The sequence below is a fragment of the Schistocerca cancellata genome, chromosome 2, assembly GCF_023864275.1.
Source record: "Schistocerca cancellata isolate TAMUIC-IGC-003103 chromosome 2, iqSchCanc2.1, whole genome shotgun sequence".
In the NCBI taxonomy this organism is placed as follows: Eukaryota; Metazoa; Arthropoda; class Insecta; order Orthoptera; family Acrididae; genus Schistocerca; species Schistocerca cancellata.
Genome location: NC_064627.1, coordinates 6,607,279 through 6,633,153, shown reverse-complemented (window position 1 = coordinate 6,633,153; position 25,875 = coordinate 6,607,279). Strand labels below are relative to the sequence as shown.

The 25,875-nt window shown below is 43.1% G+C and overlaps 1 protein-coding gene across 2 annotated transcripts in view; it reads left to right on the top strand.

Annotated features, from left to right (window-relative positions):
• The window catches only part of LOC126161294 (filamin-A), a 917,852-nt gene that overhangs the window by 836,334 nt on the left and 55,643 nt on the right, over window positions 1-25,875 (top strand). For both annotated transcript variants that reach the window (XM_049917033.1, XM_049917034.1), the window contains exons 41-44: window positions 5,988-6,170; window positions 7,025-7,294; window positions 7,865-8,011; window positions 21,827-22,120. In XM_049917033.1, the coding sequence (XP_049772990.1) occupies window positions 5,988-6,170; window positions 7,025-7,294; window positions 7,865-8,011; window positions 21,827-22,120 (894 nt within the window). The remainder of the gene's footprint in view (window positions 1-5,987; window positions 6,171-7,024; window positions 7,295-7,864; window positions 8,012-21,826; window positions 22,121-25,875) is intronic.

The following is a 25,875-nucleotide window of genomic DNA, read 5'->3' as shown; positions in this document are numbered from 1 at the left end:
GACAGGTACAGATTCATCCTTTTTGCACCATTCTGTGCTCCTTTTTTTCATTTCTGGGGTGTAATGGTGTAACAACGTCTCATCTCAGGACACATTCTGGTGCTAAAATTCTCCACTTTAGTTTGGCAGCCTGTCAGTAACAGTTTGCACACCTCTAAACAATGACATTTTTACTCTGTTGTGAGAAGGGAGGCATCCATGTCTCAGACACTTTCCGAAAACTGAGCTTGTCAGTAATGGTCTCCTGAGCACTACTGTAGCTTATGCCAACCTCAATAGCAATTTCAGCAATTGGGATTCAGTGATAGTCTTCAGTAACCTGGCTAACAATATGAATGTACTTCTCAGTCTTGCTGGTCCTTAGGCAATGTTGATGAGCTGAATTCTCAACTGTTTGTCGTCATCCTGAAAACTGTTTGTGACATGGGTACACTTGAGTCTTTCTCAGGATGTTTTTCTTAAACTATGCGTCAAATCTTTTTAAAATTTCAGCTGGCTTTATGCTATCTGTTGTGAAAAACTTGTTTATAATACATTGCACAATAGTTGATGGTACCTCTTGCTCTGAAATTGTGATTCTAACTAAAGAAACAGTACAACAACATTCTAGTTGTGGAGAACAATCACTGGAAATGAAAGCAATAATGAGCAGAGATTTTTCCACTTTCTATGTACAAAAAGGCACGTAAAATGAAAGTTCTGGTTTATATTTGATTCACCCTCATAAATTCAGACCCAGTGGCAATGATCATCCACAAAAGGGACTGTGATAAAAAGCTAGTCGACGGCCACATCAGCCACTTCAAAACAAACAAGATCCCACCCAGGGGTGCAGTATTTACAGATTAAATTAAATCATACCAATGCACAAGCTGCTGTTGGCACTCCCATTGGAATGTCAAATAAAAGTATAAATTTAACATTTTGTTCCACAATAGTTGGCACCTGATTTCTAAACATCAAACACACAACTAATGTTTATCGGTATGAAAATGATGAGGGAGCTGATCTCATTTTAGCACTATCAAGACTTACCTGTGCAAGTAGTATGTTCACTCGCTTTGGGACAACTAAACCTCTTTAATATGTAACTCAGCAGACTGAAGCTAATCATTAACTCCCATTATACGACGACGACGACGCAGCTGGTACATGTCAGTGAGCTACTTTTGTGGCAGAGTCAAAACCTGCCACAAGAAAATGTTACAGACCAGCTATGGAAGTGCCATAAAAGAACCAAAAAAACTTATATGTGATTACCAGTCACATAGCCAGCTCCAAACTGAGAAACCCACCGCCGTCTCAAGTTGGCAATTGTCACTAAGCACGGCCTGTGTTGACATACTCCTACTGCTAGGAGACTCCACAGTCAGTGTACTTGTAAAGCCCAACTCTAGTACTGCACACGTGCACCGTCTCGAAACTAGCACGTGCAAAAGTTGCGCCCTCTTGTGATGTGCCAAGGAAACTCCAGACACCAGAAGTCTCTTCACTGACACTAATTACAATACAGGGTGTTTCCATAACAGCATGCAAAAATTAAACAGGATGTAGAGAATGAGATAGGGAACTGAGGTTGGAGATGCCAGCTTAAGGAGATATGGAAGTAAACTTGTCTACTGCTTTGTCTAACATTACTGTTTTCCAGCTTATTTATAACTAACATATGGAAAAGTTTACACGTACTGTGCTGTTTATTTACATGTGTGTTCTCTGTTTTCTGCAAGGAAAAAGGAGTACGAGCCTCATTACCGGGAAGTCGTGATGCAGGTTTTATTTACTTTCCTTGTTCATAAGCTGACTCTGTCGTATTGTATTTACATTGTCCCACGAGAGAATATGCTACGCATTGACGACAGAACTGTTCGTTACTCAGTGCTATTCAGAGATGTACTGTACAATATGATGGAGCAGTACCGGTACAGTGTTTCCTGGTCGCCGGATTGGAAGGGGAGGTCACCTCACCTGAATGCTCTTGATTATTTGCTATAGGCATATGTGCAGTCACTCATGTATTAGACCCAGTGGATACGAAGATGGAATTACAATTCCAGGATTGTAGCTGCCTATAGTGTGATTCGAAACACGTGAGAGATATTTGTCAGGGTGCATCAGAATCTCGTTTGCTGATGTCGTGCTTGCATTGAGGTTGGTGGTCGTCAGTTTCAGCACATTTTATAAGATGCAGTACAGATAGTGTGTTCATTGTGTCGATGACTGTATTTGCGAAGTAATGTAAATAAAAAAGTACACAGTAATGTCATTTTACTCCTATTATCTCCTTAAGCTCGCTTCTCCACCCCCAGGTTCCCTATCTCAAATTGTTCAGTGGAGCATCCTCTATGTCCTGTTAAAATTTTGCTTACTCTTATGGAAATACTGTGTATATTGATACGAGTGTGTCGGGTACATCGATGTCACATTTGTGGGCCGGCTGCACAGCACAAAAACTCTGGAGAAGTTGTATCGATCACACGATAAGTGTGCCTCCTTACATCTGGTTTTATGTTGAGTCAGAGAGATGACCAGGTGTTTTCAGTGAAATAATATCAGATGGATGGCTCAGTCTCTGCGTATATCGCAAGTCTGTGCACACTGATTTATACCTCACTGCATAGGGTTTCCATCACCCAGCCAAGAAATGAGCTATTTAAAATACATTACTATATAGAGATACAACTGTCTGTACAAGAATCACTTGGATAATGAGATTAATTATCTGAATTACTTATTGTGAAAGAAGAGCTGCAGGGTTTGAGTTAGCACCCTCCGAGAAACTAAAATGCAAAAATATTGAACAATATTGCAATGACGTATCCACTGTGATTCTTTCTTTCTGTAGTGCAACATCTAGCAAAATCATTAGGTTCCTGGGAAGAATAGGCATAAGAACATTTTCCACCACACAAGAAGATAAAGGTGAAACTGCACTCGCTTAGGGATGGTGACCGTCTCGGGGTCCGTGGCATATAAGATTCCCTGTGATTGCAGAAGCAACTGCATTGCTCAGGGTATCTGTACAGATATTGACCACTGTGCAAAACAGCAGAGGCACATTAAATACGAGAACTTGAGAAATCTGCAGTTTTCAACACATCCACACAAATAAAGGCAGAATAATGTTTGATGAAAGTAATGTCTTGTGCAACACTTCTATGTACAGGGGCTCAGGTATTAAAGAAGCAGCAGCTGTAATCTCAAAATTGCACGGGAAGGGCTCTGGAGGCCAAGAAGATGCAGAGAAATGTGCTGAATTGTTTACGTCACCAGAGCAGAGATGGACCACAATCGCTGGTAGCATTACGTAATGACGACGTATGCTGACTGATCACAAACCCTCTGTGGACTGTTAGTGTTCACCTCCATAGACATTTGTTCCTGAAGAAAATGGTGGAGCATTTCAGTGGAAGATCAAGATTTCAGCCACATATGATGTGACAAACTGAGAATGTATTATACTGTAGTAATTCAATAGGAAGGATACAACTGAAAATCTTAAATGGTGGAAATTCTGTGTGAAACTGCCTCACATACAGTGACCTCTTGTATCAGTACTGAAACAAAACAACAAAAATTTGTCATGTTGGAGTGCTTCATCATACCAACCTTACAATGAAAGCCCATCAGCTTTGTTTGCCTATAATTTGTTGCTACCATTTTAAGGAATTTTCGTAGCATAGCTTACTGAACATGGAAAGACTTATATGTCTACTGTGAGATTCAATACACTCGTGTTCAGAAGAAAACAGAATACCTTCAATGACTTGAGATAAGATGTTCTTATTCACAGGACACGTTCTGGAAAAATGATGAGCATTTGAACCGTATCGGCCCATAGATTCGAGGCCAACATCAGTATCGTGGCGCAACACAACCTGCCAGCAAAGTATACCTGTGAGTCCCGTAGTTGCTATAAACTGAAGGTAATAGATCATTGTGACTTGAGCAGATGTGCAGGATGCTGTGTAGACATATGCACAAGCTGTACTGTTAAATCAATGAGTGTGAAAGAAGGCACATTATTGGCACGAGAGAATATGATGCATCCATCTGGGAAATTGCTGCTAGTGTGGGCTGAAGTATTTTGGCAGTGCAACGAGTGTGTGCAGAATGGTTCATATAAGACCATAAAACACAATGAGATGGGTCAGGCTGCACCTCCCGAGAAGATCTACGTGTCATCCAAAGGGCATTGCACGACAGTTTTGCATCCTTCTCAGCTCTGGCGCAACAGTGGAACAGAGTAACACACCGTACACTATCGGGAGTGACAGTCCGTCGCCGCTTATTGTGGCACACGTTTTGTGCGAGTCATCTACTTCCCTGCCTATCTTTGACGAGTGTGCAAAAACGTGCTAGATGGCAATGTTGTACGGAATGAGATCACTGGAGACAGGAATGACATCAGATAGTGTTCTCGGACAAATCCGGGTTCTGTTTTGGTGGAAAATTATGGCCGCTTTTTGATTCACCGCAGACCGGGTGAGTGGCATCACAGTGATTGCATTTGCACGAGACGTACTTTGCCAACTCCGAGCCTTGTGGTGTGAGGTGCTATTGGGTACAACCACAAATTACATTTGGTGCACGTCCAGGGCACTGTGACCAGTGTGCCGTACGTCGGACATCTTTCAACCTGTAGCCGTACCCTTTCTGCGCAAGACCTCAGATGATATTTTTCAGCAAGACAATGTACGATCACATGTTGCCGCACGAACACGTGCGATCTTGTTGCCACTGGATATCGGCATTTTGCTCTGGCCTGCCAGATCACCAGACTTGTTACCAATTGAAAATGTGGAATACGGTGAAACGACAGGTGCAGTAATGTGACCCGATGCCAACCACCATAGATGAACTTCGGAACCGAGTGAATGCAGCACGGATGCCACAGGATGCCATTCGTGCTGAACCGAGATGACTGAAATCCTTATCATTTCTGCAGAGCATACCAATGTACGTGTCCAGTGAATATGAACATCCTGTCTCTAGTCGTTCGAGGGTTCTGTTCTTTTCAGAACGTGAGTGCAAGTCACAAAAAATAAATTATGTAGGCTGGTGGAACTCACTTTGTGCTTTTGTAGGACAATGCTTGTCATCACATTGCTTAGTGAATACGAGCTCTTCCATCACCTGAAATGAGTCATTTGTAATAATCGACTGCATAGCTTAGTTTAGACTCCGAGGACTGGCATTTGTTCGACTACCTGAAAAAGAGACTTGGCTCCTGGCCTTTAAACACCGGTGACAATGTCAGGTGCCATCAGTGGTGACTCCTATCTCAGTTATCGGAATTTTAGAGAGACTGTATTCACAGACTGTCTAATTTACCTGAAAAATATTCAAATATGCAGTATAATTACGTATAAAAAGAAGCCGACATTTTCCTTTTTTGTATGTAACCAAATTGAGATTCCTCTTCATCTCATAATAGTGATGTCAAGTCAGGAACACAGACAATGGTCACAGCTTGTGGCAGGTAATTACTATCCTTTCTATCTGAATGAGGGTACCTCAGTGTGAGATTGAATTGCTTTTTAATTATTCATATCTAAAAAGAAAGATGATGAGACTTACCAAACAAAAGCGCTGGCAGGTCGATAGACACACAAACGTACACACAAAATTCGAGCTTTCGCAACCGACGGTTGCCTCATCAGGCATGAGGGAAGGATGAGGCAACCGTTGGTTGTGAAAGCTTGAATTTTGTGTGTACGTTTGTGTGTCTATCGACCTGCCAGTGCTTTTGTTCGGTAAGTCTCATCATCTTTCTTTTTAGATATAATTTTCCCTCGTGGAATGTTTCCCTCTATTATATTCATATTTTTAATTATTCAGTGTTATATGCAGTATAATTTCAGGTGATTTGTGTTCTAATAAGTCTGACATTGAGGATGGAAATATGGTAATGGCTAACACTATATTCTAAAATCAGAAAACACTGATAAGATGCTGTTAGCCTATAATACACTTTATTATTGTTCCAGTGGTAAGAAAAGATGCTGGTTTTGCAGAACTTGATGTAACTGTGACAAGTCCCTTGGGACAAGACCTACCTCTTGAGGTCAAGAGCTGGCCAGAAGAAAAAGATACTGATCTGATTGAGTTCTGCCCTTCAGTGCCTGGAAGCTACAGATTTAATATTAAGTATGGCGGAGAAGAAGTTCCAGGTAATATTGCCAAACTTTTTGTTGTACTAGGCTGTTTTGACAAAGTTTGTTAAGAAATTGCCATTACTTTTGTGCTTCCAATTCCGTACTCATGGCGATAAATTTGGAAATTTCTAAACCCAATAAGGCTCTTTCCACTGTCTGGCGGGCTACATTGCACATCAAAGGGGATCAGGCGACATAAAAGATACAACGTGCGTAAGCATATTTTTCGTATAGAGTTGAAAGCATTTGATGTGCTAAACAGACAATAAAAAATCTACTCACCTAGTGGTGGCAGAACTCACACAGAAAAGGTTATAATTAGGCAAGCTTTCACCCAGAACTGTGGGTCAGGGGAGACATATCACACGCAATGAGAAGGAAGGAGTCTTACTGCACAGGATGAGAAGGAAAGACTCCTTCCTTCTCATTCCGTGTGATAAGTCTCCCCTGACCCACAGTTCTGGGTGACTTTCCTGAAATCCACCCCTTTTCCTAGACCTCTCCAGTCCTTTTCCTTCTTCCTTCCTCTTCAACCTTCTGCCTGAAGAAAGAGCCACTGTCTCCAAAAGCTTGCCCAATTATAACCTTCTTTTATATGTGTGTTCTGCTACCACTTGGAGAGTAGATTTTTTTATCTATCCAATTAAATTGTTTTGTCAAAAATTGATTGTTTTTGTTGTTATAAACAAACAATAAATCTTTAATTCGGGAGATTTTTATAAGGTTAATTGTCTTTTTGTTTTAGGTTCCCCTATAACTTTCACCATTGAAGATTTTTTGTCAAAAATTGATTGTTTTTGTTGTTATAAACAAACAATAAATCTTTAATTCGGGAGATTTTTATAAGGTTAATTGTCTTTTTGTTTTAGGTTCCCCTATAACTTTCACCGTTGAAGATTCAGGCACGGCTAAGGCTTTGGGCGAGGGACTGCAAAGTGGACAAGTGGACTGTCCTGCAAAGTTCAAAATAATGGCTGTTGGGTTGACAGGAAAACCAACTGTTAAAGTGGATGGACCAGACAGCATTGCGGAACCGTCGATTGAGAGAGAATCGAACGGTGTGTACGCTGTAACGTTCACTCCAGTGGAAGTTGGTGTTTTTGATGTTCAGGTTCTGTGGGATGGTGTGCCAGTTCCAGGTATGAAGTGTACAACTACTCTCATGCAGTTATACTTTTACTTGCATTATTTTTTAAATGGCAGTTCTTTTATGCTTCATTTCTTATTGCTTATTTAAGGGAAGCTAGTACATGTATGATTCTTGTGGAAACTGCATAAATTGGCTATTTATCTTAGTTTGACCCTATTGAAATATTTAAAAAAAAAGAAAAAAGAAAAAAAAAAAACCACAGTGATCAATAGCAAGCAGATATTCCACCGTTTAGTGAAGTCTCAACTGAATTACAGAAAATTCTACTCAATCGCATTGTCATTGTCATTTGTTGTGCTATCGTGACTTAAACCCTCAGAAGCTAACTGTGCTACATTAGCACCCAAAGGCGGCAGTGTGTGTGTGTGTGTGTGTGTGTGTGTGTGTGTGTGTGTGTGTTTTGTCTACATCTGAGGAAAGACTTAGTATGATAGCTGATAATATCCAACAATCTTCTTTAAATGTGCCTTTCTGACACTTAACATTTCCCATAATTGGTTTGCAGCACTATATGCAATTAATATTGTTATTCGAAAGCTAATTGTTGTTGTTTCTACAGGTTCTCCATTCCATCCAAAAATAGTGGATCCGAGGAAAGTTAGAGTCATTGGTGGATGGGAATCTTTTATGGATTCAGAAGGACGTCTTGAATTGGCAGTTCACACTACAAAGAAGATAAGTATGGATATTGGAGATGCAGGACCTGGTGAGCCATTTTTAAGCTATTTACAATAGGAACATCCAAAGCTTTGAAAGAGTTGTATTAATTCTTGATTTTCTACAAACATACCTTCACATCACATCCGGTTACTCTCATTAACATGGGTTACTCTCATTAACATTGTATACTTTACTGTACCATCTTGAATCACAGCTACTTTGTCTGATTTAAATTGGTACAGCTATGCTTCATTGCCAGCTACAGTGATTCTGACTTATCAGAATCAAACCTATCAAGCATGGGTTGCCAAAACTCCTAACACCAAGCCTTATGTTCATGGGTTAGAGGTTATCCACTGACTACAAGACTTTCTGATGAGCAGACTACACTAGAATATGTGAGTTATAATCAATGATCATATCATAAGAGAACACTGACCATGCAGGAAGTTGGGCTTCAAAACACTGGTATGTGTCATTTTTGAGGTCATGGTTTTTAAAGCAGATTGTTAATATTCTGTGCATGCTGAAGTCAGAAGTGTAACTCATTTTGTCGAATCATGTCAGGTTCTGTTGCTATTTCAATTTTTAAAATATAACATTTAGGATTTTTAAAATATAATATACATGCTGATTATGGTTTGAAAAGTCTTACATTTGGATGAAATCGAAATTTATAAGTTCGTACATTAACAACATTGTAGGAAGAAAGGCTCTTTTCAAGGGCTCTTGTATGTGTTTTGCATCTGAATTTCTCTTGAGGCACCAATGATAGTCCGCAAGCACGTTCACATCTCAGTGAGCATGGTACCTCTCCATCATCACTCTAATATTCCTATGAAAAAGTTCACCTCACACTTTGCTATAGTCTCCACAGTTGTCAGGGAAGCAATCTAAATGTGAGCTGAGAAAGTGCATCTTTATTGATGTACGAGCATTTTGTGCTCCTATAGTTGCTGAGAAATTTTTTTATTATTGATTTCCGTGCTAACCAGACATTCATCTCTGTCCTCCATACTTTCATGGAATTGTGAATCTTTCATAAGCTGCTCGATCTGCGGACTATCAAAAACACTTGATTAAGTTTGGCCTCACTGACACTTGGAAATTTGTTTTAAGAAAGTAAAAACCTTGCTATCTTTGTTCACTGCCTTTATAGAGGATCTCTTCAAACTAACTTTAATATGCAGCAGTGGAAGTAGAATTTTCTGAGGATCAATGAGAGCTCATGACTTAGCGTTATGCACACTGGGTGTCAGGGCAGGTCTTGCTTCCCATATGCATTGTACATAGTGTTTCTTGTCTGCCTGACTGTCCCATAGGCATAGGAAGCATGGATGTTGGGTGCAGCCACCTTTTAGACCCAACAGTATGGCCACAACTTGTAACATATAGTGTTAATGTCCACCTGTGTATGGTATGACATAGTTCAAAAATTTAACACGAGACATACAGTGTATTAAGTCTCCACATATCTTCAAGTTGTGAGGTTCATATTTCAGAGCAGTTACCAAATATTGCATTGTGTTGTAAGTTCCACTCATTTATACTGAATGACCCACTGGAACTGAAACAATCATGTTATGAATGTGGAATGGTACAGTGTTGATACTTCTCATTAATATATGTAAACTGTCATTCAGTTGAGATATATGTTACACCCAAAGCTTCAGTTAGAACACCAGTGCCATGACAGTAAATCATAGAAGCTTTTTCATCCTTTCTGAAATATTGTTGAAACTCTTCTTCACGACTGCAGTACCAAGCGAAGGTTGTTACAGGAGGTTACGCGAACATATGATCGTAATAAGTGGGCAGATTCTTTGGATAAGCACAAATATCATGTCAAATCATTCAGTTCAGCTTGGGTTAGGAGTTTTAGAAGGCATGTATGTATCACCAATATGATCGTGCATTTTATCATCTAGGCCAGAAAAGTCATTCTGGTTATCAGGTGGTGTTGGGATCGGAATGTGGTCCCTGTATAGCAACATCTCCCATGTACATGGCCTGTCTCTTGCTGAACATTTCCTGTCAGCACCCACCTGATTCCAAACCTATGATATCCTTCCTGCTCACTTTAATCAACTTTATACTTACCTTTGAGGGACACATACACTAAGTTGATAATTATAGACCTATTTCTATGCCATCCGTGTTTGCTAAAGTTATCGAGAGGGTTGTATATACAAGGTTACTGCAGCATTTAAATTCACATAATTTGCTGTCAAATGTACAGTTTGGTTTTAGAAATGGCTTAACAACTGAAAATGCTATAGTCTCTTTTCTCTGTGAGGTTTTCGACGGATTAAATAAAAGGTTGCGAACGTTAGGTGTTTTCTTTGATTTAACGAAGGCTTTCGACTTTGTTGACCACAAAATATTACTGCAGAAGTTGGAACATTATGGAGTAAGGGGAGCAGCTTACAACTGGTTCGCCTCTTACTTTAAGAACAGAAAGCAGAAGGTAATTCTCCGCAATATTGAGAGTGGTAATGATGTTCAGTCCCAATGGGGCACTGTTAAATGGGGCGTTCCCCAAGGATCGGTGCTGGGGCCACTGCTGTTTCTTATTTATATAAATGATATGCCTTCTAGTATTACAGGTGATTCAAAAATATTTCTGTTTGCTGATGACACCAGCTTGGTAGTGAAGGATCTTGTGTGTAATATTGAAAGATTATCAAATAATGTATTTCATGAAATAAGTTCGTGGCTTGTGGAAAATAATTTGATGCTAAATCACAGTAAGACTCAGTTTTTACAGTTTCTAACTCACAATTCACTGAGAACTGATATTTTAATCAGACAGAATGGGCATGTTATAAGCGAGACGGAACAGTTCAAGTTCCTAGGCGTACGGATAGATAGTAAGCTGTTGTGGAAAGCCCATGTTCAGGATCTTATTCAGGAACTAAATGCCGCTTTATTTACCATTAGAACAGTATCTGAAATAAGTGACATTTCAACACGAAAAGTAGTCTACTTCGCATGTTTTCATACGCTTATGTCATATGGTATTATTTTTTGGGGTAATTCTTCTGATTCAAAAAGGGTATTTTTGGCTCAAAAACGGGCTGTTCGAGCTATGTGTGGTGTAAGTTCCAGAACCTCTTGTCGACCCCTATTCAAAAATCTGGGAATTCTGACATTGCCCTCACAGTATATATTTTCTTTAATGTCGTTTGTTGTTAGCAATATTAGCCTATTCCCAAGAGTTAGCAGCTTTCACTCAGTTAATACTAGGCAGAAATCCAATCTGCATGTGGAATGCACTTCCTTGACTCTTGTGCAGAAAGGAGTGCAGTATTCTGCTGCTTCTATTTTCAATAAGCTACCACAAGAACTCAAAAATCTTAGCAGTAGCCCAAACACTTTTAAGTCTAAACTGAAGAGTTTCCTCATGGCTCACTCCTTCTATTCCGTCGAGGAGCTCCTGGAAGAGCTAAAAAATTAAAATTCCAGTGTTACATTCTTGATTTTCTTTATTTAAACTAATGACGTGTCGCCTGAATATGTTTCTTATATTTCATTTTATCTGTTTCTACAATCGTGTTATAATTTCATGTATTGACTCGTTCCATGACAATGGAGACTTCTCCTTAATGTGGTCCCAAGGAACAATAAATAAATAAATAAATAAATAAAATAAATAAATAAAAGGGATCTGGGGCACCAGGATGGCTCCTACCTGTGCTGATCTTATCATGGGTCACTTGGAGGGAGCTTTCCTGGGAAGCCTTCAGCCCCTGGTTTGACATATTTGCCATATGGACTCAAGGTGATGATGACCTGTTAAAATTCTTTGCATCTCTAAATACATTCTCCCAATTAAATTTCACATTGTCCTAGTCCAAATACTGTGCCATTTTCCGTGACACTGACCTCATCCTCGTAGGTCAGTTGCACTCTTCTGTTCACATTAAACCTACTATCAAACAACAGTACTTACATTTTGACAGTTGCCCTCATTTCCATGTGAAACATTCCCTCCCATGCAGCCTCGGGATTCAAGGCAAATATATTTGTTCAGATGCAGACTCATTGCAGCAGTACATCACATTCTCACTTCAGCCTTCACTGGACGTAATTACCCCACCGGCCTAGTTCAAAAGCATCCCGGGACATCACATCCGATCCTGGTACTGCTGATCTGTCCAAAAACAACTTTGTAGTACACATCTTGTCTCTCAATATTGTCCTGAGCTCGAATGCGTTAATCATCTACTTTGACTAGGTTGTGACTTCCTAAAATCTTGCCCTGAAATGAGGTCCCTTCTGTCAAACATTTTGCCCACCACACATAGAATAGCTTTTCATTGCTCTCCCAATCTACGTAGTATCCTTGTCAGACCATATGCTCCTTCTGCACCCATCTGCCTACCTGTGTCATATACCAGCTGTTACGTAAACACTGTTCAGCCTTTTACGTCAGCATGATTACCATGAAGTTATGAGTTATGATGAATGGGTATGTGTATGTGTATACTGGCAACCCACAATATCCTGTTGCAGAGCATGCTCTACAACATGTTAGTCATGACCTCGGTGCTCCTTTCACGACACGTGCCATGTGGATTCTTTCCCCAGACACCAATTTCTTAGGGCTGCACAGGTGGGAATTGGCATTACAATATGTTCTCAGTTCTCGCCACTTCCTGGCCTTAATTTATATTAATTTCATCTGTCTCAGCATTTCTTCACAGTAACTACTCTTTTCTCGACTCCTTTTTAGTTTTCTGTATTTTTCATTGTCATGTTTTCACGCCCCCCCCCCCCTCCTCCCCCTTCCCCACTTTCCAACTCTATAACATATAGTGCACTTAGCTTTCTGCTATTATTAACTTGTGCATGATGTATTGGCAGTAATCTGTTGTCTTGCATATTAGCCTATCTTTCACCTTTAAGCACTCAGGATTTCAAATCTCCTCCAGTTTAGTGCCCAACAATCCATTTTTCCTCTAATGCGCGCAGTGAGTCTCCCCTGACACAGTGTTCAGGGTGACTTGTCCTAGACCTCACCAGTTGTTTCCCCTCACCCATCTTCCTTCCTCTTCAGCTCTTATGGCAGTAGGAGGAGCCACTGGTACTGAAAACTTGGAAACTTTAATACCTACTTTGGCCTGGCGAGTAGATTTTTAGCTATCTAGTTACATATTAAAGACAGGTACATACCACATAAAACAAGGGTACTGCTTGGTGGTGTCAAAGATGATCTCTCATTATGGAAATCTGGTGTTTATCAGATACCCCGTCAATGTGGCAAGACATGTATAGGTCAGGCGGTATGTGCTGTTAAAGATCATTGATGAGAGAACAGATGGCACAACAGATTGCATCAGCATAACAAGTTGACAGTCATCGAACGTGGCCTGTCGGAATTACACGGAACGAATTACGACTGTAGTAAGATTCTGACTCGGACATCTGATATCTGTCGTCGTGTCATTATGGAGTCATCGAGATTTGACTAAAGGAACTGCTGATCCACTGTGATAGTGGCTGCATCCTTAGCAAGTCCTGAGAACCAGTGACTTAGCTTGTTTAAGAAGAGGAAGGAGATATCCCACAACAAACTTTCTTTGGGGGCAGGTAGAGGAACACTGCAGGCACCATCGACACCAATGGTTGTGTGCGAACTGAGAATAGAGCGACACGCTGGCACGAGGAGACACTGTATGCTGACAGCAGACAGAGTGGGAAAATGGCAGTTAAGAGATAAAAGCACCGTGCCAGATCCCAAGCAGTCATTTTATCAGGACACCTGACGATGGCAACTTGGTTGTTTCCAAAATATGGGCACTTTGGGCACTGACATCCAGCCATTTACCAGTGAACTATTTCATCGTGAATTGGTCACGAGAAGCTGAAGAATCCCATGTTTGTAAGTATTTTGTATGCAGCATTTGGTAATGACTCCCCCTGCGGGTCTGAGGGTTAGAATAGGTCCGAGGTATTCCTGCCTGTTGTGAGAGGTGACTGACAGGAGTCTCACACGTTTCGGCCTTTATGTAGGGTTTGACCTCCATTTTTCAAAATTTTGCCAAAGAGCGAGCCAATTGGGGAAGGGCACCTTCCGCTCATTCTCCAGCTTTTGGGCGAGGTCACCACGGTAGCCAGCCCGTTGTGGTGCGGCTGCCATGTACCCTGTTGGCTGTAGTCCCCTAACCACACAGGGATCGCTCTGCTGATGCCTGTGCTGTTAAATCCCCACGTATGCCAAGGAGTAGATGCCTGTCACCCTGTGGCATCGGGACTCCCGGCAATGGTCATCCTGCCAGGTGGCCTGACGATGAGATGCATGCTAATTTAGAGCGGTCAGGTGTACATTGTGCTCGGCGCACCCACCGGAGTCTGACGGATAATCGGGTTGCCACCGGTGCCTTCATCTTGGCCTTAGAGGGTGATGCATTACCCGAGAAGGTCAAGGTGATGGTCTACTGATGTGATGTAAAGCCATATATCCCTCCCCTGATGCGGTGCTTCGAATGCTGGAAGTTTGGCCGTACGTCTTCCCGCAGTACTTCCAGCACCGCATGTCGAGATTGTGGACGCCCGTCACATCCCGATACTCCGTGTGCCCCGCCCCCCATCTGTGTCAGCTGCAGAGAGCACCATTCATCTTGCTTGCCAGACTGCAGGATTCCCCAGAGAGAAAGGAAAATCGTGGAGTAAAAGACCCTCGACCGACTGACCTACACAGAGGCTGAGAGGAAATTTGAACGCCTGCATCCTGTGCTTACGACATCGTCTTACGCCGCTGCCACAACAGTTCTAGCCCCATCAGCTCCGCCAACTCCAGTCACCTCTCAGAACCGGAAGACTACACCTGCCCCGTAATGGTGGGGGGCACTTCCTTTCTGTTGCTCTCGCACCACCTACTTACGGAGCAACACCGCACCAACCATCGGGGACGTCCGTCTCCAGTTCTAAGCCGGAGAACCGTAAAACTTCTTTGGCTCCTCTTGCTAGGAAGGGGTCCCTCAGGTCACTCCCTTCCCAGGTTCCTACCAGTGACAAAGATGACACCTGCCAGTGGCTGAGGTAACCACAGGTCGTAGGGCTTCACGGTTCTCCTCAGTGCCTGAGACTGAATCGGTGAAGCCCTCCCAGCCAGACAAACCTAAGGAGCAGTGAGAGAAATCAAAAGAGAAAAAGACCCCCAAGAACAGAGACTTTGCGGTGGCACCCACACCACCGCTACCTACGAGCTCTGTGTCTGAGGATGAAGTGGAGATTCAGGTGTCTGCTGAGGACCTAGATCTCGCCGGACCCTCAGACACAATGGATATGTACTGCACAGGAAATAAGTGGGTGGCAGCAGGTGACCCTGAGGTGTAAACTGGGTTATTGAAAGTTTCGTGCCCTCCCAGCCTCACGATCACATTATCCTCGAGTAGAATTGTGGCAGTTTTTTCCACCACCTGGCTGAACTACGGCAATTGTTAAGCTTTACACATGCTTTCTGCATTGCCTTCCAGGAAACCCGGTTCTCGGCAATGCGGACCCCTGCCCTTCACAGCTATAGGGGATACTACAAGAACCTTAGCGACTATAATCGAGTGTCAGGTGGAATTTGCGTCTACGTCCTGAATTCGGTATGTAGTGAACCTGTGCCCCTTCGGTCTCCTCTTGAAGCTGTGGCTATCGGGATACAGACGACACAGGAATTAACTGTCTGCAATGTATATCTCCCTCCAGATTTTGCAGTATCCCTGAATGTATTGGCTGCACTGATTGATCAACTCCCTGAATCTTTCCTACTTTTGGGAGGTTTTAACGCCTATAACCCTTGTGGGGTGGCACTGTGCTTACTGGCCGAGGTAGAGATGTCAAGAACTTACTGTCCCAACTCGACCTCTGCCTCTTTAGTATGCCCCCAGCGAAAAACAGTCCCTTGGTGGTCGCCGGAAGTCGCCGAGGCAATTAAAGAGTGTGGACAAGCTCTATAGTGACATAAGCGGCACCCTTCCCTAGAGCACCTAATAGCCTTTAAGCGGCTCCGTGCCCATATTCTCCAGCTTATAAAACAACAGGAGGAGTGTTGGGAGAGCTACATCTCGACCATTGGGTGCCGTACATCACCTTCCCAAGTCTGGACGAACATCAGACATCTTTTTGGCTACCAGACCCCAACAGGTGTCCCTGGCATTAACATCAGTGGTGTGTTACCTACCGATGCAAACGCGATTGCCGAGCACTTTGCTGAGCACTATGTTTGAGCCCCTGCGATGCAGAACTACCCCCCAGCCTTTTGCACCCTCAAACAGCGGATGGAAAGGAAAGTCCTCTCGTTCACTGCATGCCACAGTGAACCCTATAATGCCCCATTTACAGAGGGGGAGCTTCTCGGTGCCTTTGCACATTGACCCGACACCGCTCCTGGGCCGGATCGAATCCACAGTCAGATGATTCGACATCTTTCATCTGACTACAAGCGACATCTCCTCGCCCTCTTCAACCGGATCTGGTGCGATGGCATCTTTCCCTCACAATGGCGGGAGAGCACCATCATTCCAGTGCTCAAACCTGGTAAAAACCTGGTTGATGTGGATAGCTATTGGCCCATCAGCCTCACCAACGTTGTTTGTAAACTGCTGGGGAACATATGGTGTGTCAGCAGTTGGGTTGGATCCTGGATTCACGTGGCCTACTGACTTCATGTCAGGGCGGCTTCTGCCAGGGGTGTTCTACAACTGATAATCTTGTTTCCCTCGAGTATGCCATCTGAACAGCCTTTTCCAGACGCCAACACCTGGTTACCACCTTTTTTGACTTACTTAAAGCATACGACACAACCTGGCGACATCATATCGTTGCCACATTTTATGAGTGGGGTCTCCGGGGCCTGCTCCTCGATTTATATCCAAAACTTCCTGCCGCTCTGTACTTTCCGTTGTGCCTCCCATAGTTCCCCCCGTATTCAGGGGAATGGCATTCTGCAGCACTCCATATTGAGTGTCTCTCTCTTTTTAGTGGTCATTTACGGTGTCGCAGCAGCTGTAGGGCTGTCCGTCTCACCTTCTCTGTACTGCTCCATCATTATTGGTATTGCTGAGCGGCACCTACAAGGAGCCATCCACAAGGTGCAGTCATGAGCTATAGCCCACGGTTTCCAGTTTTCGGCCGCAAAGTCGTGTGTTACGCTCTTCTGTTGGTGTCGTATCATTCGTCCAGAACCAGAACTTTACCTTAATGACAATCCACTCACTGGAGTGGAGTCATATCGATTCTTAGGACTGGTTTTCGATACCAGATTGACCTTTGTCACCTTTGTCAGGTTAAGCGGAAGTGCTGACAGCACCTCAGTGCCCTCCATTGCCGAAGCAACACCACCGGGGTTGCGGACCGCTCTACACTGCTGCAGCTCTACACAGCCTTTGTTCGAGCCCGCCTTCACTATGGGATTGTGGTTAATGGTTCGGCAGTGCTGTCAGCATTGCGTTTACTTGACCCAGTGCACCACTGTGGCATTTGCGTAGCGACTGTAGCTTTTAGTACGTGTACGGTGACCAGCATCCTGGTGGTGGCTGGAGCCCATCCGTTGAAGTTTAGGTGTGCAGAACTGCTCGCCAGTTACATTGCACACTTCACAGTTCTCCTATGCATCCAAATTAGCCTCCTTTTCCCACCCACTGCGGTTCATCTCCCGCATCGGCAGCCCAGGTCGGGGCTTACAATTGCAGTTCGTGTCCGATTGCTTTTATCAAAACCGGAGTCCTTTCCTTTACCACCTATATTTGAGGTCCATCGATATACGTCTCCACGGTGTCCACATAGGTTGCAGCTTCGTCTGGAACTTTCACGTGGCCCTAAGGACTCTGTTAACCTTGCTGTTCTCCACTGTCACTTCCTCTCGATTCTCGAATGTACAGAGACCGTGAAGCGGTTTACACCGACGGCTCGATCGACGGCTGACGGTCACGTCGGCTTCGTGTACGTCCGTCGAGGACATACGGAATGGCGTTCCTTGCCCGACGGCTGCAGTGATTTCACTGCAGAGCTGGTGGCTATATCTCGTGCTCTCGAGCACATCCGTTAGTGCCCTGAGGAGTCGTTTCTTCTGTGTAATGACTCCACGAATAGCCTACGAGCTATCGACGAGTGCTACCCTCGTCATCCTTCAGTAGCGACCGTCCGGGAGTCCGTCTGTGCCCTGGAATGGTCCAATCATTCAGTGGTGTTTGTCTGGACCCCCTGGTCATGTCAGAATCCCAGGCAACGAACTTGCCTACAGGCTACACGGAAGCCACTTACGGAGATCGGTTTCTCTGAAATTGACCTGTGTTCCGTATTACACTGCAAGGTTCTTTGGGAGATGGAACGGCATAACCTCAGTACGCACAACATACTGCGTGCCATTAAGGAAACTACGAACGAGAGACCTCCACGTGGACCTCTCGCAGGGACTCTGCGGTTCTACATCGGCTCGGCATCGGCCACACTCGCGTGAGACGCGGCTACCTCTTGCGCCGTGGTGACCCACGTCAGTATCGGTGTGGCACCCGGCTGACAGTGGGCCTTATGTCGTCGAGCTGTCCTCCTTTGGCTGCCCTGCGACGGACTCTTCAATTGCCGGACTCGTTGCCATTAATTTTAGCTGACAGTGCCTCATCGGCTAATTTAGTTTTACGTGTTTTACACGATGGTGGGTTTTATCATTCTGTATAAGTCTTAGCGCACGTCCTTTGTCCCTTTATGTTCCCCGCTCTAAGACTTTTAGGTTGGATGTTTTAGTGTGTTGCAGAGTGGCTGGCTTTTCCTTTTTATTCTTGTGGTCGGCCAGCCACAGTCGTCTGCTCTCTTGTTTTTATCCCTTCTACCTGTTTCTTGCATCTCTCTGTGGTTTTCTTTTCTAATTTTGTCCATTTTAGTGTTTGTTGCCCTTCTGTCGTTCTTGTGGTTTCTCCTTTCTTCCAGCTTTGTTTTGTGTGTCTCATTTGTTTTACTCCCACCCTTGTGGAATAATTTTAATCAGAATGAGGGACCAATGACCTAGCAGTTTGGTCCCTCCCCCTCCCCCCCCCCCCTTTTAAACCAACCAACCAACCGGTAATGACTTTCCCCTCGGTTGTTACCGGTAGATGGTTCTCCTTATCTGTATGCTGAGTGAATTAATACATCTTCCCATTCTTATGAGTCTGCTCTTCTTTCCAAAATCTTGACAATCAGATTACATAGTTTTCCCAGTATTAGTAGATCCCTCCATTTCCAGACATTGTCGGGTACTGAATCACCGCCAACTGCTTCGTACCTTTTTAGTTTCAGTACACTTTGTTTCACTTCTTGTAGAGAGGGTTCCTCAACTAGTATTAAGCAGTTTGAAACTCTGTGTTACTGATGTTTCAGTTCATGGGAGCTGTTATTTAGTAGTGTGTCAAATTAGGATTTCCGTCTGGTCTTTTCAGAGAAATCGTCCTATCTTTCCAGATAATGCACCACAAATTAGAATAATAGCTGAGCTTCATCTTCTCTTTCCAGCAGTTTTACTGTAGCCGTTCTTCTGGAACACCATACTCAGATGTTCAAGTTCTTTGTTGAGACTTTCACTGTCAAAGAGGGTCAAGCACTATGTATGAATGTTTTGAGCTCCCTGGGCATCTATGTTATATGGCGGCAGCTGCCTGTATGGAGATATAAGCCAGTGTATGTCATCTTCTGATACCTGGTGTGGTCCAAGCCCAGGACACCAAGAATGTGGAGCACTGCATCCACTTTGACTTCCATGGTAAAACTGGTAGTCTGGTGTAGGGAATTGAAAATGTTTGAAGTGGTCATTCAACTTGTCTCTTCCACATGACCATACGACAAAGGTTTTGTGAACATACTGTTACACTGGATGGCATGCATGGTATCCTCCTTGAAATATATACTTTACATGTCAGTAATAACTAGGGAGGGTGGATTTCTCAAGGCAACCACTTTCATATGCTCATAGTTCCCACCATCATAAAGTAAGTATGTCAGTGTCAAGACATGCCTAGAAAGGTTTGCTGTGTCTGTGTCAAATTTGTAGCCAATAAGATTCAAGGAATCTTCGCAAAGGCACAAAGGTGAAATAGGAATAACTTTGAAGCTGACAGTGATGTCAGTATCCTTAAGTATAAGTTGTGAAGGTGTCCAACAAAATGCACAGAGTTGCATATATTACATGAACGCTTCCTCATGTAGGGGCTAAGGAAATCCTTCATGTATTTAGTGAGAGTAATATCAGGGCACCAATGATGCTAACAGTGATGTTTAAAGGCACCCCATCTTTGTGTACCTTTGGACGTCCTTAAAGTCACAAGCTGGAGAATCACATAACATACCTCTTCAAGGAGGAGATATATCGCAACATGAAAAGATTTATGGAAATGAATGCTCCAAACCAGCTGCAATAAGGTAATATTTTTTTGTCTGCAATACTTTACATGACAGCTTATTGCCATTATAATTTGACCTGTGAAATAATATTGGTAAGATTAAAAAATGGAAATTCAGGGTGGAATGTAACAATATTAAAAACTTTGTGTTCTGCCTTAAGGCAGCTCTTGTTGAGGGGGAAGCCTCGTCAGAGAGGTCCACTGCACGAGCGTCTAGGGAAGTGATTCCAGTGGTGGTTTCCCGTTGCCTTCCACTGATGAAAATGAAATGATAATGAGGACAACACAACACCCAGTGCCCGAGCGGAGAAAATCCTCGACCCAGCTGGGAATCGAACCCGGGCCCCTCGGCACAACAGACCGCCGCACTGACCACTCGGCTATCAGGGAGGACTAAGAATATTATGAAAAGAAAATTTGCCACTCACCGTATAGCAGTGATGCTGATTCGCATATAGTTACAACAAAAAGACTGTCACAGTATAAGCTTTCAAAAAAAGGAGGCCTTTGTCAAAAATAGATGTGTGTGTCTGTTGTCTACTTTTGACAAAGGCATATATTGTGATAGTGAAATGGTAAATATTAACAAACAAAGAATCTGTACAGAGAACCATATATTGTGCCCAAATTTAAAGCTAGGAGACTCGAGTGGATTGAACACACACTTAAAGCTCCAGAATCAAGGAAAAGCTGTCAAGTACGTACAGAATATCCTCGAGGAAGAAATCTTCTCGGAAGACCGAGCCTGTGCAACTTCAATAACATCAGAGAAGATATGACAATCTTACATATGATGAAGTGGAAAATTCAATGTCAGGATAGAACTACCTGCAAAACATTATGACATCAGTAGTGAATATTGACAATAATATAATAATAATAATAATAATAATAACACTATGCACATTCACTCCAAGAAAACCTGGGAATCCAGATCACCTTAAAATGAATGAAATTTCTGATTTTCAAAGCATTAGAATTGGATAAAAAAAGTAAGTAAATGCTACCACATGTAATGGGAAACTAGAGTTAATAATAATACACTGCTAAATAACATACACAAGGTGAAGCCTGAGGAATACTTGTTACACAGCAAGAGGATTTGCCCATCTGTGCTTTGGAATAATAGTGCCATTTTGTATCATCTGGCACAGCATTCTGATATACCTAGCTGCCTCATAGCTCCCCAACATGTGTTATCTTTTTATACTTTTCAAGTTTCATTGTTTGCTATTACAACACATTCCTAGCTGGAGCTCTGCCCACTCTTCCTCCCATTACCCAAGAATATGTGTTCACAAACTGGGTTTTCAGAACAGTTTTTAATTTTATAATATTTGAGTAGAGAATCCTTAGTTTTTCATATTTGTGAGGTTTATATTCTGTTCGGGCCATTTAAAGAAGCAAACAGGTTGAGATAGAATAATCCTCAAATCGTCTGCTGCACGTGGGAGTTCTCAGTGTTTTAATACTGGCCTGTTTTTTTATTTCCACAGGACAACTGACGGCAGAGTGTCGCGGCCCCACGGGTGCATCTGTACCTGTCGCCGTAGAGCAGTCTCAGGGCACGAGAGTTCACCTGTTGCTGACCCCGAGGGTTCCCGGAGATCATATGCTGTATTTACGCTTTGGCGGAGCCCCACTTCCACGCTCACCCGTACCGGCCACAGCTGACGGTCCCAGTGGCATGAGTGGGCCTGTGAGGGTAGTGCTTACAGGAAAGGGGTTGGCGGGAGCCCGGTGTGGAGAGGAGGCAGAGTTCACGATCGACGGTTCGCAAGCTGGCCCAGGTGAGATAATCTGTCTGTCCGTTGCGGTGCTCTCTGTCCGACTGATGCTGTGTTGAGACCAGTACACTACTTCTCCTATTCTCCTTACCTGTCTGTATATAGGCTATTATTATATCTAAAAAGAAAGATGATGAGACTTACCAAACAAAAGCGCTGGCAGGTCGATAGACACACAAACAAACACAAACATACACACAAAATTCAAGCTTTCGCAACAAACGGTTGCTTCGTCAGGAAAGAGGGAAGAAGAGGGAAAGACGAAAGGATGTGGGTTTTAAGGGAGAGGGTAAGGAGTCATTCCAATCCCGGGAGCGGAAAGACTTACCTTAGGGGGAAAAAATGACAGGTATACACTCGCGCACACACACACACACACACACACACACACACACACACACATCCATCTGCATATACACCTTTTTTGAGGAAGAGGAGGTGGGTCCCGCTGTGAGGGAGGACGGAACTGTTCCAGGCAGGGTTCAATTTGGATAGTGTCTTGGGGAGTTGGATCATTAGGAATAGGATTAAGATCATTTTTCTTCGTGGCAAAGTGATATTTCCAGCAGAGAGTACGGGTGTAGGACAGTAAATCTTTGACGAGGGCTGTTTGGTTAAATCTGGGAGTGGGACTGAAGGTGAGGCCTATGGATAGGACAGAGGTTTCGGATTGGGAGAGAGGTTTGGAGGAAAGGTTAACTACTGAATTGGGGTGTTGTGGTTCCAGATTGTGTTGATTGGAATGTTGAGGTTTTGGAGGGAGTGGAGCTGGAAGTGGGGGATTGAGTAGATGGGAGAGACTGGGTTTGTGTGCAATGAGAGGAGGTTGAGGTTTGCTGGAAAGGTTGTGAAGAGTGAGTGAGTTGCCTTTCCGGAGGTGGGAAACCAGGAGATTGGATAGTTTTTTTAAGGTGGAGGGTGGCATGCTGTTCTAATTTGTGGTTGGCCTGTAGGAGGATGCTCTGAACAGCCGGTGTGGATGTGGGAGAGGAAAGATTGAGGACTTTTATTAAGGATAGGAGTTGACGGGTGTGTTGATTGGCTGAGTGGATGTGTAGGTGAAGGATTACGTGGGTGAGGGCAATGGATTGTTCAGTTTGGAACTGGTATAGGGACTGATGGAAAGAAGGGTTGCAGCCAGAGATGGGAACTTTAAGTGTGAGGCCTTTGGGGGTGATGCCAAATGTCAGACAAGCCTGAGAAAATAAAATATGGGAGTGTAATCTGGCTAGGGTGAAAGCATGTTTGCAGAGGGAATGTAAATAAAACTTAATGGGGTTGTTGTGGAGGTGGTGTGAGGGTGACATGGTACTAGAAGGTGGAAAGTGTGACATGGCTGAAATGAAAATGAAAATAAATATAAAAATATATGGGGAGAGATAAATGTGAACTAGAAAGCAAATGGAGATCTGGTGTGAAAAAAGGCGAAAAAGTGTTGGTTAGAGCTGGGCTATGTTGATCCTGTGGTGAACTTGTGTAGGTAGATAACGATGTGCATAAAGGTTAGGTGGTTGTGTTGCCGCCAAAACACGTTAAAGGGTGGAGAAATTCGGGAAAATTTCGAAAAAACTACATGAGGATGTATTAAAAGGAGTGGTTTGATGGTGGCCGATTATGGAAATGAGGCTAACAATTGTCTGATGAAGAAATAATGACATTAAAACCTGTGGGAAGCGGCTAAAAATGATCGGTGATGTGAGAAAAACGGAAATGGAAATAAAGCAAAAGTTATTAAAACTAGCCGAAAAGGTTGTTTAATAGCTGAAAGGAACTGTTTGTGAACTAGAAACGGTGGATTTTATAGCAGCGGTAGTGTTGAAAAAAAATTTTTTTTGTTATGGTTTGGAAGTGGGTTACGTATTATTACGTATTATTGAGTATATATCAGCGGGATAAAATTATATAGTGGATTACGGTAAAAAGGAGAAGGTGAATACAAAGTGAAACTACTGGCAAAAATTGGAGGAGGAAATAAGACGACAGAAAAGACTTCGAAATGTAACAGTGACAATAACAAACGTAATTGTTGTGTTCAAATTAATGATATGAATATAATAGAAGGAAACACTCCACGTGGGAAAAATATATCTGAAAAGAAGGATGATGAGACTTACCAAACAAAAGCGCTGGCAGGTCAATAGATACACAAACATACACACAAAATTCAAGCTTGGCAACAAACGGTTGCTTCGTCAGGAAAGAGGGAAGGAGAGGGAAAGACGAAAGGATGTGGGTTTTAAGGGAGAGGGTAAGGAGTCATTCCAATCCCGGGAACGGAAAGACTTACCTTAGGGGGAAAAAAGGACAGGTATACACTCGCACACACACACATATCCATCCGCATATACACAGACACAAGCAAACGTTTGTAAAGGCCAAACTCTTTGCCTTTACAAACGTCTGCTTGTGTCTGTGTATATGCGGATGGATATGTGTGTGTGTGCGCGCGAGTGTATATCTGTCCTTTTTTCCCCCTAAGGTAAGTCTTTCCGTTCCCGGGATTGGAATGACTCCTTACCCTCTCCCTTAAAACCCACATCCTTTCGTCTTTCCCTCTCCTTCCCTCTTTCCTGACGAAGCAACAGTTTGTTGCGAAAGCTTGAATTTTGTGTGTATGTTTGTGTTTGTTTGTGTGTCTATCAACCTGCCAGCGCTTTTGTTTGGTAAGTCTCATCATCTTTCTTTTTAGATATATTTTTCCCACATGGAATGTTTCCCTCTATTATATTCATAGGCTATTATTATGACGGATATGCCACTCCCGAAGGTAATTTAAAGCTGCTGCCAGTTCCCGTTGGGAAGGAATCCCAGTACCCTCTCTGTCCGCATCTAGTGTGTATTGCACAATTAAATGTGACCTCATTTTTCGAAGTGTCTGTGCGTCCTATAACAGAGGCGGAACTTGAGAACTGGCCCAGTAATGACCTGCGCGGAGGTGGAAAACTGCCAAAAATCCGTATCGAAACTGTCCAGGACAGTGGCGTCTGTCATCGGTCGACCCAGAGCTGGCAAGACTTCCTGTGTCACGGAAGTAGAAAATTTGACGTGCTCGGCTAACCGGTTGGGTTAGGTGAGATAATGACCGATGCAAAAGATAGACAAATGTGGAAAAAAAATCAGAGAAAATTCTATCGACTGCCGAGTACAGACTTTATACTCTGGCACACACTGTCGTAACGCGATAATACTGTGCTGCCTAAATCGGTAAAATGTCGAGGTACTGATTGAGTACGTGAGCAGACTGTTACTAAACAGATCTTTGTGCATTTATGTAAAGAATTAGAGTAGATCTGGGAGTAACTCTAGTATTACCGTGCTTCTGCAGTGCCTTACCAGAGTAGACTTCTCTGAACTTTTATTTGATTTTTCTCAGGAACGGCTATTTTGTAATCCGCAAAGTGCACATTATAACAAAGTCAAAGCATAAGCAAAGAGTTAATTTTCCCCGTAAAACATACTGAGGCTGTGTACATACCCCTAGAGATAAGCAGATGTGAGTCAGTCAGTGTTTTAACGCTCCGCCATTAATGACGTGATTACAGCCAGAGCACGAGCTGGAATCGGACGAGGACGGGATGGGAAACAGCTGTGGCCTCTTTGAGGGAACCTGTCTTGTGTGTCTTTCTGGATTTCATGTTTTTGTGTTCGTCAGACTTGTTTTTTGTCACAGCAGTTCCACAAATTTAAGGTCCTATATCTTTTGTTATTGACCGTATACCAATTATTTGTGTTTGAAGAAATGGTAATTTGGTCGACTA